We start from the raw sequence: 14,989 nt of genomic DNA on the forward strand, positions 1-14,989 counted from the left end.
CTACCTGTGTCTCATTCTCGCTTGTACTATCACGAACGACTAGTAGGCATTGCCTAAAAATGCGGAACATAATTGATGTAAAGGCAACGGAACGAGTGTCTTTGGCTGTTCTAGTTACTGAATACTGTTGCAATTCTGGGTCATAAATTGCCTCGACTCGTGTTTTCTCGACTGAAGCTTCTGGATCCTTATATTATGAACCCGAGGCTACAACGAACAGTGAGCAGTAAGCATGTAAGAATTATGATTAAGTCTGGAAACTGACGCCATCTTCAAAGAGTCCGATCGATGGTATTAACCCATGCCCCCAACGCCTTTGCGCTGGACATACGAGCCAAAACGCCATAATACAAAAAAAAAAATGATCCCGCTCCCAAAGAAGAAGAAAAAAAAACTCCTCTAGTCACCCACCCATCTCAAACCCGGAACGCCTGTACCAACTCATGGAGCTTATCAATGACCACCGGCGCAATGGCTCCGAGGGCATCCTCGATAACACGGTCAAAGTACAACATGGCATCCTCCTCGTTCAGCTCCAGGTGGAACCTCTCCCGCACCTTCAGCACCGCCTTGTCGGGTTCGAAGCGGATGTCGGGGATGTTGGCATCGACCATGAGGCTGAACAGGTTGAGGATGAGGTTGGACGACTTGCGCAGCGCGGCGTAGGCCAGGAAGCAATACTGCTTGAACATCTTGAAGTGCTCCGACTGGACGCCCCCCATGCAGTCGACCATTTCCTTGGACAGCTTCATCACCGGCGCGAACGGCTTGGGGTCGCGGCCCAGGATGAAGCCAAAGTCGGCGTGGAAGAAGTGCCCGTCGGGCGCGAGGAGCAGGTTGTCCAGGTGGCGGTCGCCGACGCCGAGGATGTACGTGATGACGCAGTATCCGGCGCACGACTTGACGTACGTGTCGAGGGTCTCTTGCCGTAGGCCCAGTGGCTGGCGGCTGTCGGGATTGTGCGACTTGAGATAGGCCAGGGCGGACGGGATGCTTTGGAAGCTGACCGAGGGGACGAACTGGGAGGCTCCGGCCGTCGTGCTGGTAGCTAAGATTTTGTAGGGAGAGAGCTTCAGATCGAGGTTCTCCTTTTGCAGGAGCTGGTCCATGAGCGTTATGATCTGGATAACCAGCTGGTCCTGGCGCAGGTCGTCGCCGGTCTTGAAGATGATGGGGTACGTCGACCCTTCGGCCGTGCGGAACGTGACCTTGATCGGACACAGTGACGACTTAAACACTGTCGTCTCGTCGGGCGACACGCCGACGACGTGGATGGACGGGTCGAGGGGCAAGGGTAGTGGCGGGTCGATGGTGGCCACCTCGTTCTTGGGATCCGCGAGGAAACGCTTGACCCGCTCTGTTTTCTTGGCGATGCTCTCATGCGACATCTTCACTTCGCCGGAAATCCTGGACAGGATGGCGATGAGCTCCGCCTGGCGAAGGAGCATCTTTCTTGTTTCGACGCCGTCGGGCTGTTTGACCAGTTCCGTCATAAAGTCGTACGCGACTTTCCGGTACATCTCGCGGTTCTTGGTCCCCTGCTCGGGACTGTTGTCGTCGCACTCGACCATCAGGTACCAGTAAAAGTAATTCCCCAGAGTAAAGTTGGCCGCGGCGCGCGATATCAGGAACCTTGCCAGCGAAGAATCCCGCGTGGCATCTTGGGCCGAGTCGGGAGAGATGCGCTCGTACTTGAGCGCCTGGACCAACTGCAGTAGGTAGAGCAGGAGCTCGTGGTCGTCGGCCTTGCGCAACCGTTCGACGGCGTACCCCCGGACAACCTGGCTGTCAAAGGTCGGGCCCAAAAGCTCGAGGGCGTCGTCGACGTCAATCTCGGTCCACCGGCCCAATACCTGCTCGGCCTGCTTCTGTTCGCTGGGGTCGTGCCAGTTGACGGATTTGACAAACTTGGTGACGGCTCTCTTGTCCCGTGTGAGGTGGTGGCGGAATTTCCAGACGAGATCCTTCTCCTCTGTATTCAGGACGTGGGTTGGGGAATACGACATGATGACGTTCAGCTCGTCCCGGACCTTGGCGTTGGGTTTGAGATCCTTATCCAAGACGCCGTGACGATGCTGGCTGCGCACCAGTCGGCGGTGTTTCGCCTCGGCCGGGTTATCTTTCGCGCCCATCTCGGGGTCGTACACTTTTACCAGACGGCTCCCGGGGCCGGTCGAAGCGTCACCCAGGCTATTGATCCCCGGACCAAGCTGGACTTCTGGCGGGGGTTTGAGGACGACGTTGGACTGGGAACCCGACATGTTCTGAAGGGAGGAGATGGGCGGTGGCGGATATTCCAAGTCTGCGAAGACGACGGGGAAGTCGAACCGGGGCAGCTCGACGTTGAGTTGATATTGTGAGCGGTGGTGGGACTCGGCGTCGGGAGAATCGTCCGTGGTTCCGTCCTTGGCTCCGTCCGTTACTTCACCCGTCGCTCCGTCCTTACCCTCGGCGGAAGCTTGGACGCCCTGGTGGCGTAGCAAGGTCCGATGGGTTCCCTTGGCTGATAGTAACCCACGCTTCTCGATATTTCTAAAGACAAGCTGATCCAGCCAGTCGACGCGAGGAATTTCGCCCATTTCGTGTTTCTTTAAAAGAACCTCCAGTCTTTCCCTCTCTTCCGCATCCTGATCAAGAGGTTTTTGTTCGCTGTTTTTCTCATGGTCCCTCGCTCTTCTCCTTACGACCGCAGGGGTTGTGGTTTTGTCGTGGCCGTCGGCGAGCTTATGCCTGTGGACTTGGCACTTCTGACGTCCTTTCTGGACCTGGTTGTCTCGGTCGAACAGGGGCAGGGTGGTGCCTCCAAACGGGACGGCGAGGCCTTGGGCGTCCTTTCCCCCAGCAGGAGACGAGTCCCATATCGTGATGGCGAGGCAGGAGTTGAGCGGGAGGGCGGAATAGTGGATAGGCAGCGTGAGCCATTCGTTCCATCTGAAACCCAATGGTCAGTCGAAAGTCGCGGATACGCCGGCAGGAAGTGTAGACTGACCTCCGTTCTGTGCGGAACGATTTGTATGCTGTCTGAAGGGGAACGGTCAGAGGCTTGGAGCCTGCCCATACCTGGACGGTCACATAGAGATCCGAGTGAGGACTAGATTCCGGGTTAGCGAGCCGCTGGGAGTCGAGACTAACAGCAAGGCATCCCACCTCGTGTTAGAGCCGACGTGTCGAAGCTTTGCATCATCGAACAGGGCAGAGGGCGGTAGAGGGGCTTCGCTGCCTTCCAAGTTTATTCTACAGAGGCAGTATTAGAGATCATGTCAGGCAGTCGGACGGTTGTCTCTCGTGTTCGATAGGCACACATTTCAACAATGGGGACGAGGCTGGTGGAATGGGATTTCCTACATGCGGATACTGACGGGGTGGTGCAGCGAATCGGATGTGGCGAAGGAGAAGGGCTCCATCGTCGGTCGCCGGGGGACTGAGAATACTATAAGGAGCCTAAGTAATTCGCCGAAGAGGGGAAGCTGGAAAAGAAGAAGAGAATTGAATAGGATGGCGATGATGGGAGACCTCTGATCATATACTTGGTAAGTTACGTACCAAGGTCTCGCAGCTCCCCGCGACGTGCTGCTGTACTGATAAGATAAGCCAAGTTAAGCTTCATCTGTGAAGGTACACGAAGTACTATGTACTTGGATAACAGAAGTATCGGAGCAGATCCAACATTACACCAGCGCTGTATAGCGTGTTTAGATACAATTGTTTCGGCTCCTTTGTGGATCACTGTACAGGGTACAGGTACATACATGCACCCCACCAAAACCAAAAACTAAACCTAATTCCCTCCGCCCACTCGGAAGTCGCGTCCCTTGGTCCTTCCGACGCGACAAAAGGAAAGTTCAATAATTACGAATACATTACAGATGAACATCAGCCACCAAACCCAACTGACCGTTGATACATTCATCTCTCTTTGAATCCCTGCTTCTTTATTCATCCTTACGCCATCGATTGGAAATTTATAGCGGGACGGTCAAGCGTCTGTGTGATTGCGCCACTCTTCCTTCAGGTCCAGCTTGCGCATACTCCAGAAGACCGCAATGCCGGCAAGCGCTTATTCCTCTTCGCCACGATCCGAGTCGGCCTCAAGCGATGACGACGGTCCAGCGCCTGAGCGGCGCTCCCTCGCCCTTCAAGATGGAAGCAACAACAAACGGAAACGAGCTCTGACCACAGGTTTGACGAATGGCACACTATCTGCCCGGAGACGCACACACGATGCCGACCCAGACCTAGACGATGGCGGCATGTCGGACGAATACGACCCCGACCAGTCCATGGAGGAGAGGCGGCGCATCCAGCGGGCCTTCCGCGACCTGCAGAAAGATATCACCGAGAACATGGAGGAGTACATGCAACCCAACTCCAAGGGCCTACAGGAGACCCTCCTGCGCGCCGACGAGCTCTCTCGCGATGTGAAGCAGACCAGCGAAGCCGCCATCGACTCCCGCCTTCTCATCACCACCATCGACCTATCCTACCGCAAGACCCTCCGCCTCGTCCAGGGCAGCGCCGCCCAGGGCGTCGACGTCGACGAGTTCGTCTCCAAGTGCATCACCTACATGCGCCAGGGCGGAGGCATTGTCGACGATGACGGCCCCGGCCTTTCCAGCACCCAGCGCCACCGCCGCACCACCACCACCACCACGAGGGGCCAGACCGGGGCTTCCATGGGCGTCGACGACGACGAGAACGACGAGACGCTCAACTGGCCACACCTCGGCCGTTACGCCTGCCTCCCGCACACCCGACGCCCCGCCCTGATGGGGTTCCTCGTCGGCCCGCTGTCGTCGGAGAAGAAGGTCCGCAAGTTTGTCAAGCGAACCGCGCCGCTGCGCCGCGAAGACCTGGCCGAGACGCGGCCCGAGGTGCTCGACGTCGAGGCCCTCGCCAAGACGGAAAACGACCTCACCGCCGTCTGCGCCCGCATCCTCAAACAGCTCCGTGACGTCCAGGCCAGCGCCCAGGCCACCCTCCAGGACATCTTCGAGCGAAACCCGGATATGGACCCCGAAGAACAGGCCCTCCTCATGCACCGCCACGGTCTCCGCGACACCGGTGGCGTGGATCTGATGCGCTTCGTCGTGAACCCGAAATCTTTTGGCCAGACTGTCGAGAATATGTTCTATGTTAGCTTCCTCATTCGGGACGGTCGTGTGGCCGTCGAGTTTGACGAGAACGAACTTCCTTCTCTAAGTGGGTTCCCTCTTTCTCTCCCCCTTGTCCTCGATGCATCACCCTGCTGACTTCACTTCCAGGCCCGGTAGACAGAGGAGACACGACAGCCGATCCCGGTAGACCGAGCGATACCGCAAAACACCAAGCGATTTTCACCATGGATATGAAAACTTGGCAAGACATCATAGACACGTTTGACATCAGAGAACCCATGATAGAACACCGAAAAGAAGCGCGACAACCTGGACCCGGGGCGAGAGGCTGGTATAGTTAGAACGAACCGGCAGAAGGACAATTGGGTCACCGTCCTGGTGTGATCGACATGTGCCATTTAATCGGCGTTTCGGCGTTTTCGATGATACCTCTTTCACTCGTCGGATTTACGAATATGGGGGTAAGAAGAAATCTTTGCTGGACAAGATCTGTTTCTCATTTCATGCCTTGGGGTGTCATGGCCTTGTCGGGAACAATTAATGAACTGAGGATCGCAATGCGAGAGATGAATAACTGCTCATTTCTTCCGATTCCTCTCCTCGCCGTCCTCTGTTTCTACGTTGTTCACTCACTCACTCCAAACAGCTAACCTTCAGACTCCGTCCATCCATCTCGGCTTCCATGATCAACTCCCTAACCGTCAACCGCTTGTCAGCCGGCCCATCGATCCCATTCCTCCGACTCGACCCATCCACTACCACTCCAAATTTGTCCTCGTTGCGATGCGACAGACCAATGGTCAACGCCCCCATGGTGATGCCGCACGCAAAGCTCGGTCATTGTCCACCTCCCTTGTCAATCTAATACGGGTACAGCGTCGCGACCTCCTTTTCTCCCTTTCTTTGTCCACGTCGTCTTTGTTTCTTGTCCTCCCTCCCTCCCTCCCTGCCAACCCTCCACTCCGCATCCGGAATACCAGGCGAACCCACAATCCATTTTTAACTTGCCAGTTGCATGTCCAAACCTCATCTCGTCAAAGGAATCCTGGAAGAACCCCCCAACCTCTTTCCCTTCACGGCCCCGGCGCTTGTCTTTCAATGAAAGGCCTGAATACAAACGGACTAAACAAGGAACCAAGTCGCGTTTCTGAATTACATGGCGCTGCATCCCTCGATGGCGCAGCCGAGGGTGGCTGCGTCTCCTTTGTTCACCATGTCGCCCTTGTGCTTCCTGTTCTCGCAAGGACACCTACTCGACCACCACAGTCGACAAGGCGTCCCGAATCAATCATCGAGTCCTATTGAAATGACGTTTCTTTGTCAGGATCAACCACCACGACCGCTCTTAAAAGGATGGGCGCAGAGACCGAGCTCACTGCTTCAGCTGCCTGGTCAACCTTGCCCTCTTTTCTCCCTTTCCATTGCCGCTTTATTTTTCTCTTCTCCGCCGCTGCCTTGAGTAGATAACCATCAAATTACTCTCCATCTGCCTGCTCTGTGATTTGTCTCAGCTGCATATATATTTCCCACACCCGTCACTGCCGTGTAAGTCTCTCTGGCCTTTTCACAACTCACCTCGACAGGAGAAGAAAGTCAACATCATGGCGTCGGAGGATCCCAAGGATGAAGAGACCCGGGACCGCGCACCGCAAGCTGCACCGGGGACAGACACCGGGGGAGGCCACGAAGACATCCCTCCCGAGGACATCCCTCCCCAGGCCTCCGTCCAAGAAGGACCGCAACATCCAGAGCCAGAATCCGGTCCCTCGCGCTCCAGCCACCGACCGGCTGACATCACCATTCCTCCCCCTCCCAGCCTGAATGCGTCAGCGCAGCAGGGCAGCCAGTCCTCCCCCGCCAAAGAGCCCTCCTCGGCCGAGCTGTTGGAGAATAACCAACCCTCCAAGCGAAGGTCCGACACCTCTTCGTTCCACAATCTGCCGCGCAAGCTATCGAGCCGGCCGCCTAGTCGGCGGCCAAGCTTGATAAGTCGCGCCACGAGTGCGGCTTCCCGCGCGGCCCTTCATACGAGTTTGTTCTGTGGCTTCGACACCCTCCGCGAGCTCTCCGCGGCGTTCCAAGGCGAGAAGAAGCTGCGCGAGAAGACCGAGAAGGAGCTCGTGAGAGTTCGGCACCGACTCAAAGACGAGATACGCCGGAAGGAATTAAAAGAGACCGAGATCAAACAGCTTGAGAGGCAGGTCGGCGATCTCAGGAGGGCCAACATTCGAGCGCGGCGGAATCGAGATGTCCCGTCCATCAACCCGGGAGGGCAGCACGTTACGCGACATTTGTTGGAGCAGAAGGACGGCGGAAGCCCCAGGTCTGAGACGCAAGAGGTGAGTAGCAAATCTATCTCTCAAGACTAGCTCGAGTTTTCGAGAGTCGGTCGATAACATCTCCCATCTAGGAGGTTTTGGAGTCTGTCATGACTGAGGAGGACCATGAGAAGGAGATTCTCAAGACGAAGCTGGAGTCCGCGGAAGAAGAAAACGAGATACTCAGAATGGAGCTGGGACGAACACAACGGGAGGTGGAAGGCTACCGGGAGAGCTACCATAGGATCGAGAAGTTCTACGAAGAAGCCGCCGCCGAAAGGGACAAGGCCCAAGAAGAGTGCGAGGCACTCGAGAGGGCTCGCGTCGACAGCCTGAATCCCGACCAGGCTTCTTCCTGGACCAAGGCGCCCGGAACCGGCGGCGGGTTGTCTGGGATGGGGTCACACCCCGCCTCTGCAAAGAAGCCATCGCCGTTGATCCCAAGTCCGGCTTCGAGGGCTGGATCCGAAGCCACCACCGGGACTCGCCACCGCCAGCGCTCCGCATCCATCCCATCCCGCCTCTCCGATGACTATTTCGAGGCGCCCCCCATTTCCCGCGAGGACTACCGCATCCTGCTGGATCACCTTGTGCAGCGGGAAATCAACGACAAGATATTCAACAATGGCCTGTCCGCCCTCGGTTCTGTTGTCGCTGCCACTGAAAAGGCCAAGACGGGCATCGAGCAAGAAGCCCGCATCCTGGCCGACTTCGTCCACACGGTCCAAGATGAGACCTCACAGCCGTACACTCACATCAAGGTCTACAATCCATCTGCGGACGACTCCAAGGACGAACTCTCGGCTCATGCGCAGAAACAAAAGGAGCGGTGGCAGGATGACGAGAGAGATGCGAGAGGCCAACAGGACAACACCAGCAGAAAGGTAAGACATTCTACACCTCCAACGAGGGCCGAAATAAAGACGGGGATACACGACCCCTTTGTATCATGTTCGGCTACTAACATGAGCTGGCGTTCTAGACAGGGCATTGCGACTGCGACGGTGACTGCGGGAAAAAGCTCCGTGAAGCCCACCAGGAGGTTGCGAGGCTTCGGGCGCAACTCTCCGACCAAGGCGACTGCGACGATGACTGCGAGGAGCAGCTCAAAAAAGCCCAAAAAGAGTTGGCGACACTTCGCGCCTCGTTCAACAAGCAACTTTCCCAACGAGATGACTCCTGGAGAGTCGCGAAAGAACGTGCAACGTATTATAAAAAGAAATACGACAAGGCGAAATTGGACCTGAAGCAGGCATATAAGCGCTCAGAGGAGCAGAAAGCTACCATTGCCGCATGTCGAGGCCAGACCGAGCTAGGCGACCGCGCCCAAGAGAAGTATAAGGAGAAGATAAAGGAGTGTCGTGCAGAGATGAAAAAGCTGGAACGCAAGGCCGACCGTCGCCGCGAAATTTACGTCGACATCTCGGAACGGGTGGCAGAGACAGAACAGGCGATCCGGCGGCTCGCAGCCGAGAATGGAACAGACAGGGGCCACACCGCAGAACCGATAAGCGAGGTGGAACGCCTTCAGGAGAATCTTCGGAGGTTGAGGCAAGAGGGGGAGGGCGTCAACGTCGAGTTGGATATCGTCAGAGTGCGCCATGCAAGGCCCCTACCCGACATCGACCCTATCGCGCCAATCAACCGCGCGCGAGCTCGTGACAGGGAGGTGCGGATCGCGGAACTGGTCAGAAAGAAGGACGACATTGACACAACCATCAAGCGCAACCTAGATCGTCTCGACATTCTGGACGGGTATAAAGTGGATGACCAGGTTCTGCTGGGGCCGCAGGATAAACAGCAGCAGCAGAAAAACACCTTCGGATCAACCATGAATTGGTTTCTGGGCGGCGGCAAATCGGCGCAACCCACCCAAGCCGAGTTAGATGCGAATAATAAGATGGCTCGCCTTGAGGAGAAGATAGCCGACCTTGAGGAGAAGCTCGCAGAGGCCCAGGACAATGTCACGAACCTCAAAGAGTTGAGCAAGGAGAAGGTGGACTTGGTCGCGATCGAGAAGGAGCGCAGCAACTTCCAGAGCCATATTGCCAGGCTTCAGGAGGAGCTTGAGGCCACGCGAAAGGAACTGGCCACGCAACACACAGGGCGAGAGAACGAGGTCGACAAGAAGTTGCACATCATCATCTCGACGCTGCGCGAGCGGCCAGGTGCGAGCGTCCAGGAGACAGAGCGTCTGCTCAGTGCCGTGCGGGATCAGGAGGTCGCCGCCGGCGGCTCCGGCATTCCACAAGCCGACAGGTTCAAGATGGAGTCCATGGGCGAGGGCCTGGCATCTCCGCTGCAGCAGCTGGATTTGTTGGAGGCGGCGCGTGCCAGGAACTCGAGATACCTGCAGGATGAGCTGGCAGAGAAGAAGGAATACGCCCAATCCATCGAGGAGCTGTCGAGGGAGCATGTTCGCCTGCAAGAGGAAAGGAAGAAGCTTGGTTCTCATGCAGAAATCACAACAAAGGTGGCGGAGCTGACGCACCAACTCGAGATTCTGAGGGACGCCGGAGATATGTTGGAGGCACTGGAAGACGCCCGTGTCGACCGGGACGAGATGAACGCCGACGCAAACTACCTGCCCGGAGCTATTGCCTTGGAGGAAGGGACCGGTTTGGATCCGGTATCGAGCGCCAGTGGGAAACCGAAGTTCGAATCGCCGAAGGTGCGCAAGTTGCGAAAGAAGCTTGAGGCGCTCCGTGGCAACAGAGACGCCAAGGATGCGGAAATCGACGAGCTGAACAACGGCATCGCAGGCATGGACGAGCGGATCCGGTCCTTGGTGACTAACCCAACGGTTGCCAACGTCAACGACGCCATTAAGAGACTCGAAGCGCAGCTCGACGAGGCGAATGCCCGCCTCCAGGCATCAGGGCGCCTCAAATCTCAATATCACACGTTGCTCGACAAGGCCGATCGGAAGCTCCTCAAGCGCATCGGGGACCTCAGGGCCGAGAACGAAAGCGCAGCCAAGGCCCTAGAGAAGAAGGTGATGGAGCTCCGAAGCGACATGGGGGGCATTATGACGACGGCGGCCCTTCAAGATCTAGTGGATCGCTTGAGGGAGTCTGAGGAACACCGCGAGCGCCGCGAGGCTGATCTGAAGAAACAGAAGAGTAAAAACCGCAAGCTGAAGGAACGCATCCAGGATCTCGCCAGGGATCTGAGCCAGACCATAAACAGGCTTGTGGAAGAGAGGAAGATGGGCGAAGCGAATGTTTCGCGCATCAAGGAGCTCGAGGCGAAATGCAAGAACCTGGAGTCCCAGCTCACGGCTGCTAGGAGGGAGTTCTACACGGAGACACTCAAGTTTATGCAAGCTCGTAAGCAAGGCGCATTGGAGCTTGCGAACGCGCTCCATGAAAAGCGCCAGCTCCAGCGACTGCTTGGCATGATCGGGGAGCAGCTGAGGTCCGCCCGAGAGAGCGAGGAAACGGTTCAAGATGAAGGAGGGGCCAGCTTCGACAAACCCGCCCGTAGTCAAATCGTCTCCCGATTGGAACAGCTCGAGAATGACACCATGGGGAGCGCCCTTGACAAGGATGATGAAGTGAGGCGCCTGACCAGCCAGAAGGACATGGAACTCACGGATCTACGGAACGAGGTCGAGGAGCTCCGACAAGAGCTTCACGAGCGAGAACAAGACGTGCGGCAGGCAAGGCAGATTGGCTCGCAACACCTTCGTCATGCCTACAGCGAGATCCAGTGGCTACGTGATAAGCTCCAGGAAGCGGAACGAAACGCGGAAGTCATCACAGATTTGTACAGGGCAGCCGAGAGGCAGCTCGACGGGACCGAAGACGAGCTCAACCAGGTGCTGCAGGACTTTGATGCTTACGAACACGACGCCCGACGGGACTTTGACCACCTCGTGACGAAGCACCGCCTCCATGTGGACGACATGAACAAAATCATCGAGTCGATCTCGCGAGAGATGGAGGAGAAGAACGCTACTATCGAGAGACTAGCAGGCGAAATCGGCGAGCGCCAAGTCTTGTTGCAGGAAAAGGACGACGAGCTGGAGACGCTGTGTAATCTGAGATCTGGGACAAGCGCCGACGAAGAGGAGGTGGAGATGCTCAGACACGAGCGCGATCAGCTCGACGGTCAGGTGCGCGAACTTCAGCAGCAACTGGGCGCAAGGAGCAAGGACCTAACGAAGCTCCGCGACGAGACGGTCTCGGGCCAGAAAGAATCCGAGGACGACGCGAAGGCCGTCGCCGCCAGGGAACAAGACCGGATAGACGAACTAGAGGCCCGGTTGAAGGCCGAAACTGACGAGCGGGTGCGTGCGCAAAAGGAGCTCGACCGGGTGAGCCGAGAACTGGAGTCTGCGCAGAAGCAAATACCATCGGCACATGATCAGGTTGAGACTCTTCAGAGGGTGAAGGAGCTCCAGGGCGCTGGCCCATCCACCCAAGTGGTCGACAGGAGCCCCGAAGAGACGGAAGAGGAAGAGCTGGAGCGGCAACTAAATAGCACGCCCGAAGCGAACTCGGAAGGGGGCCAGCAGACGGAGAAGAAAAAGACAAAGGGAGGCGCGAGACAGAGGGTGAAGAAGCGGAGCCCACGCCCTACCGGACGCAGCAAGGGTGTGCCGAAGACGGCCCAAGATGCAATGCTGGAGCAGATGCTGAGGACGATGCGACGAGATTCGAGAGCATGGCATAACATGACCATAGCACACAGGGACATGGCCACAGAGTCCCGCCGTAGGGGGAGAATGATACGGTCGCTTCTCTGGGACGACGGCAGCGAGACGGAATCATCCGCTTCAGAGGCAAGCACGAATTCCGACGATGACGATACTAGCATTCGTTCGGTCCGTCACTGGCTCGAACGCGACGATACTCCCTCTAGCAGACGACAGGCGGAACGACAAGGGCAACGGCATCAGCATCGGCGTCGGACGAGCACGGGGGAGTGGGGCGCCATGGCCGAGTTGGCCCGGTGGATAGCGACATGGGTCTTGGCGAGCTGCAGCCTGCTATGGGCGCTGGGCAAGGCGGCGGTCTTCCAGATGTGGCACCTACTGGCATGGCTCCTGGGTGTTTTGCTGTTCTGCGTGGTGTTCTGCGGGGAGACGGTGTTGCGGCGCGAACGGTCGGCAAATTTACCCCGGCTGCCACGGGCATCGTGGCCGGCCGTCTCCCGATGGGACGTCGCGAGAGTGCTGGTGCAAATCATCCTCTTCTACCTCATATACGGGGGGATCCGGGTATACTGGGTCTCGTGGATGATGGCGGACCTGTGGATGTCGGCCAACGGGGTGACGGGAGGATCGACGCCCGACTTGATACGGATGAACCACTTGTCGGGAGTATCGTGGACATGGAACGATCTGGTAAATATGATGGACCCGTTGTATTCGTGGGACGGATAGGAGGCGTCGCATGTCGTGTGCAAAGAGAAGGAGGTCAATGGGGGCAGAGTCGCGGGATGAATGCTGAGCGGAGTTTTATGAGTTGGGTTGGAGCTGAAGACTGAAGGAGCCGAATGAGGCGTCTCTAGATGGAGGTTCGGCGTCATGGTGAATTTGCTTTTGTGGTCGCGAGTTTATGTTGTGTGTCCTTTGTGTTGTGTTTTCGATGGGAATGAAGATGCATCATGTTGATTTCTCCTTGGATCTGAATCACGATGGAATGAAAAAGTACCGCCTCCGTGACTTGTATTCGTAAGTACCTGATAAGTCGTTTTCAATTCTAATAACACATGTCAGTCAGAGGTCCTCGGTCAAGTCGAGTAGGCGCGACTCACATGCGGGACTACTCGTGATGTCATCACTCTTGTCTTGTCCCCGGTCGCACTTGCTGCTTCTAGGCAAATATACTTCTTCTTGGTAGGTGCTTGCTTCGTACCTCTACGTACACCGATATCTGTTACCGGTAGCTCTTTCTTCCTAGAACCCAAGACAGTTCGCACGGTCCTGGCTCCCTCCATCGCACTTGCCGAGGACACCGGATGAAGCTTCACGAGTTACACGGACCGGACACCGACCGGCCCGGCCCATGGCGATGATGCAACGCTCTTTCGCTATATACAGTCACGCTGGTACCGCGTACCTCCCTACTCTGCCTCTATACTCGAGTTACTCGAGTCATCTCCCTTTTGCATTCCATCAACCTACATAGCCAGGTCCCTCCGGTCGGCTAACATTCCTCTTCTGCTTATCTATGCTTGCTTCATGGGCCCAACATTTCTTATTCCCCCCCGAAGCCTTGTGAAAGTATCTTCTCTTCCTAGACCCGGACTCTCTCGCTGCGCTTCCTACCTCGTACGCCGAAAGCAACCGTCCGCCAGCATCGGCATAGTCGGTCATTTTTCAGTTCCTCCCTCGACCTCGTCTTTGTCCTTTTCCTCTTCTGCTCCCATCATGGCATCATCCAAGCTCGTCCCGTCCAATCCTTCTGACGTGATGGTCATCCGCGACCTCACCCCCAACCTCACCACTCTCTCCGTCCCCTTTCTCCGCGCCGGCACCGCCCGGATCGGCGGACGGGGTACCCTCGCTCGTCTCCCCGCGGGCAACCTCGCCGTCTTCTCTCCCGTCGCCCTGACTCCCGAAGTTCGAGCCAAAATCGACCAACTGACAGGACCGGGGGGCGGCACCGTCTCCCATATTGTCGCCCCGGATATCGAACATCACATCTTCCTGTCCGAGTGGAAGGCCGCTTTCCCCGGCGCCAAGCTCATCGGCCCCGCCGGCCTCCCGGAAAAGCGTGCAAAGGCCGCCGCGCAACACAACCCGGACCCGCGCATCAAGGACGACCCTTTCGCCGTCGTCTTCCCCCTCGGCGACGAGGCCAAGCGGTCCGTCAAGGTGGACCCGGACTTTGACGCCGCGTTCGACTACGAGTTTGTCGACGCCCATGCCAACCGCGAGATCGCCTTCTTCTACCGCCCCGACCGCACTCTCATCCAGGCCGATCTGCTCTTCAACCTCCCCGCCCACGAGCAGTACTCGCGCGTCCCAGAGAACCAGCGCCCCACCGCACACTTGGCCGATCGCGTCTTCGCCGCCCTCCAGACCACCCAAGGCGACCTGACTTGGACCCGACGTTTCCATTGGTACCTCGCCTCTCGCCGTAACCGCCCTAGCTTCAATGCCAGCATCAGACGTATCAACCAGTGGGACTTTGACAACATTGTGCCTTGCCATGGCGATACCATTGTTGGTAATGGCAAAGAGATATTTCGAAACGTTTTCGCCTGGCACCTGCAAGACGAGACCAAACAATGAGCGATATGGTCTTTACCTTTTTGCCAACCCGTTTTCTTCTCCCTCCCATATGTCTCGTCTATCCGCCCTCTCAGTCCTCTCCTGGTGATGAGTTCTTTGTACGGTTTTCTCTTTGTATACTTGATTCTCTTGTATAACTATTACCGCTAGCTATGGGAAGTTTGGCCATGTCGGCATGTTGGAAACAACCAGGATCGAATATTGCTGTGCTCTATCTCTTCATAATGTCGTATGGTTACTGTTCTTCTCGCAAAATGCAGGTCGCTTCGCAGGCAGGTATCATGAAATATGGTCGTTCTCCGTTCTTTACC

General features: G+C 56.8%; 4 protein-coding genes across 5 annotated transcripts; 2 read left to right on the forward strand and 2 right to left on the reverse strand.

Moving 5' to 3' along the window:
- Positions 1–11: 11 nt before the first annotated feature.
- Positions 12–346, reverse strand: ACRALDRAFT_207679 (uncharacterized protein; the record flags this gene model as incomplete). Its single annotated transcript, XM_071022288.1, has 4 exons — positions 12–26; positions 89–156; positions 202–207; positions 262–346. The coding sequence occupies 4 exons, from the start codon at positions 344–346 to the stop codon at positions 12–14; spliced, it is 174 nt and encodes a 57-aa protein (XP_070877553.1).
- A 70-nt stretch (positions 347–416) lies between these two features.
- Positions 417–3,404, reverse strand: ACRALDRAFT_2098462 (uncharacterized protein; the record flags this gene model as incomplete). Its single annotated transcript, XM_071022884.1, has 5 exons — positions 417–2,372; positions 2,424–2,931; positions 2,990–3,091; positions 3,148–3,234; positions 3,346–3,404. 5 exons carry the CDS (start codon positions 3,402–3,404, stop codon positions 417–419), a joined length of 2,712 nt encoding a protein of 903 aa, XP_070877554.1.
- Positions 3,258–13,093, forward strand: ACRALDRAFT_1092379 (uncharacterized protein; the record flags this gene model as incomplete). 2 transcript variants are annotated; one of them, XM_071019608.1, is made up of 21 exons in its annotated part: positions 3,258–3,285; positions 3,323–3,405; positions 3,512–3,567; positions 3,626–3,648; positions 3,735–3,840; positions 3,878–3,896; positions 3,969–3,982; positions 4,013–5,203; positions 5,262–5,297; positions 5,328–5,373; positions 5,400–5,494; positions 5,602–5,726; positions 5,761–6,390; positions 6,439–6,573; positions 6,626–6,657; positions 6,698–7,453; positions 7,525–8,376; positions 8,415–12,808; positions 12,847–12,903; positions 12,941–12,982; positions 13,039–13,093. In XM_071019608.1, the coding sequence occupies 21 exons, from the start codon at positions 3,258–3,260 to the stop codon at positions 13,067–13,069; spliced, it is 8,751 nt and encodes a 2,916-aa protein (XP_070877555.1). The 2 variants fall into 2 exon arrangements, with proteins under 2 accessions (XP_070877555.1, XP_070877556.1); XM_071019609.1 differs by lacking the exons at positions 3,258–3,285; positions 3,323–3,405; positions 3,512–3,567; ... (12 more) ...; positions 12,941–12,982; positions 13,039–13,093 and having other exon boundaries at positions 4,044–5,203; positions 5,275–5,455.
- A 718-nt stretch (positions 13,094–13,811) lies between these two features.
- On the forward strand, positions 13,812–14,678 carry ACRALDRAFT_1068832 (uncharacterized protein; the record flags this gene model as incomplete). Its single annotated transcript, XM_071017606.1, has 1 exon — positions 13,812–14,678. One exon carries the CDS (start codon positions 13,812–13,814, stop codon positions 14,676–14,678), a length of 867 nt encoding a protein of 288 aa, XP_070877557.1.
- Between the last annotated feature and the right edge of the window lie 311 nt (positions 14,679–14,989).

The sequence above is a fragment of the Sodiomyces alcalophilus genome, assembly GCF_042370955.1.
Source record: "Sodiomyces alcalophilus JCM 7366 unplaced genomic scaffold ACRALscaffold_2, whole genome shotgun sequence".
Taxonomy (NCBI): Eukaryota; Fungi; Ascomycota; class Sordariomycetes; order Glomerellales; family Plectosphaerellaceae; genus Sodiomyces; species Sodiomyces alcalophilus.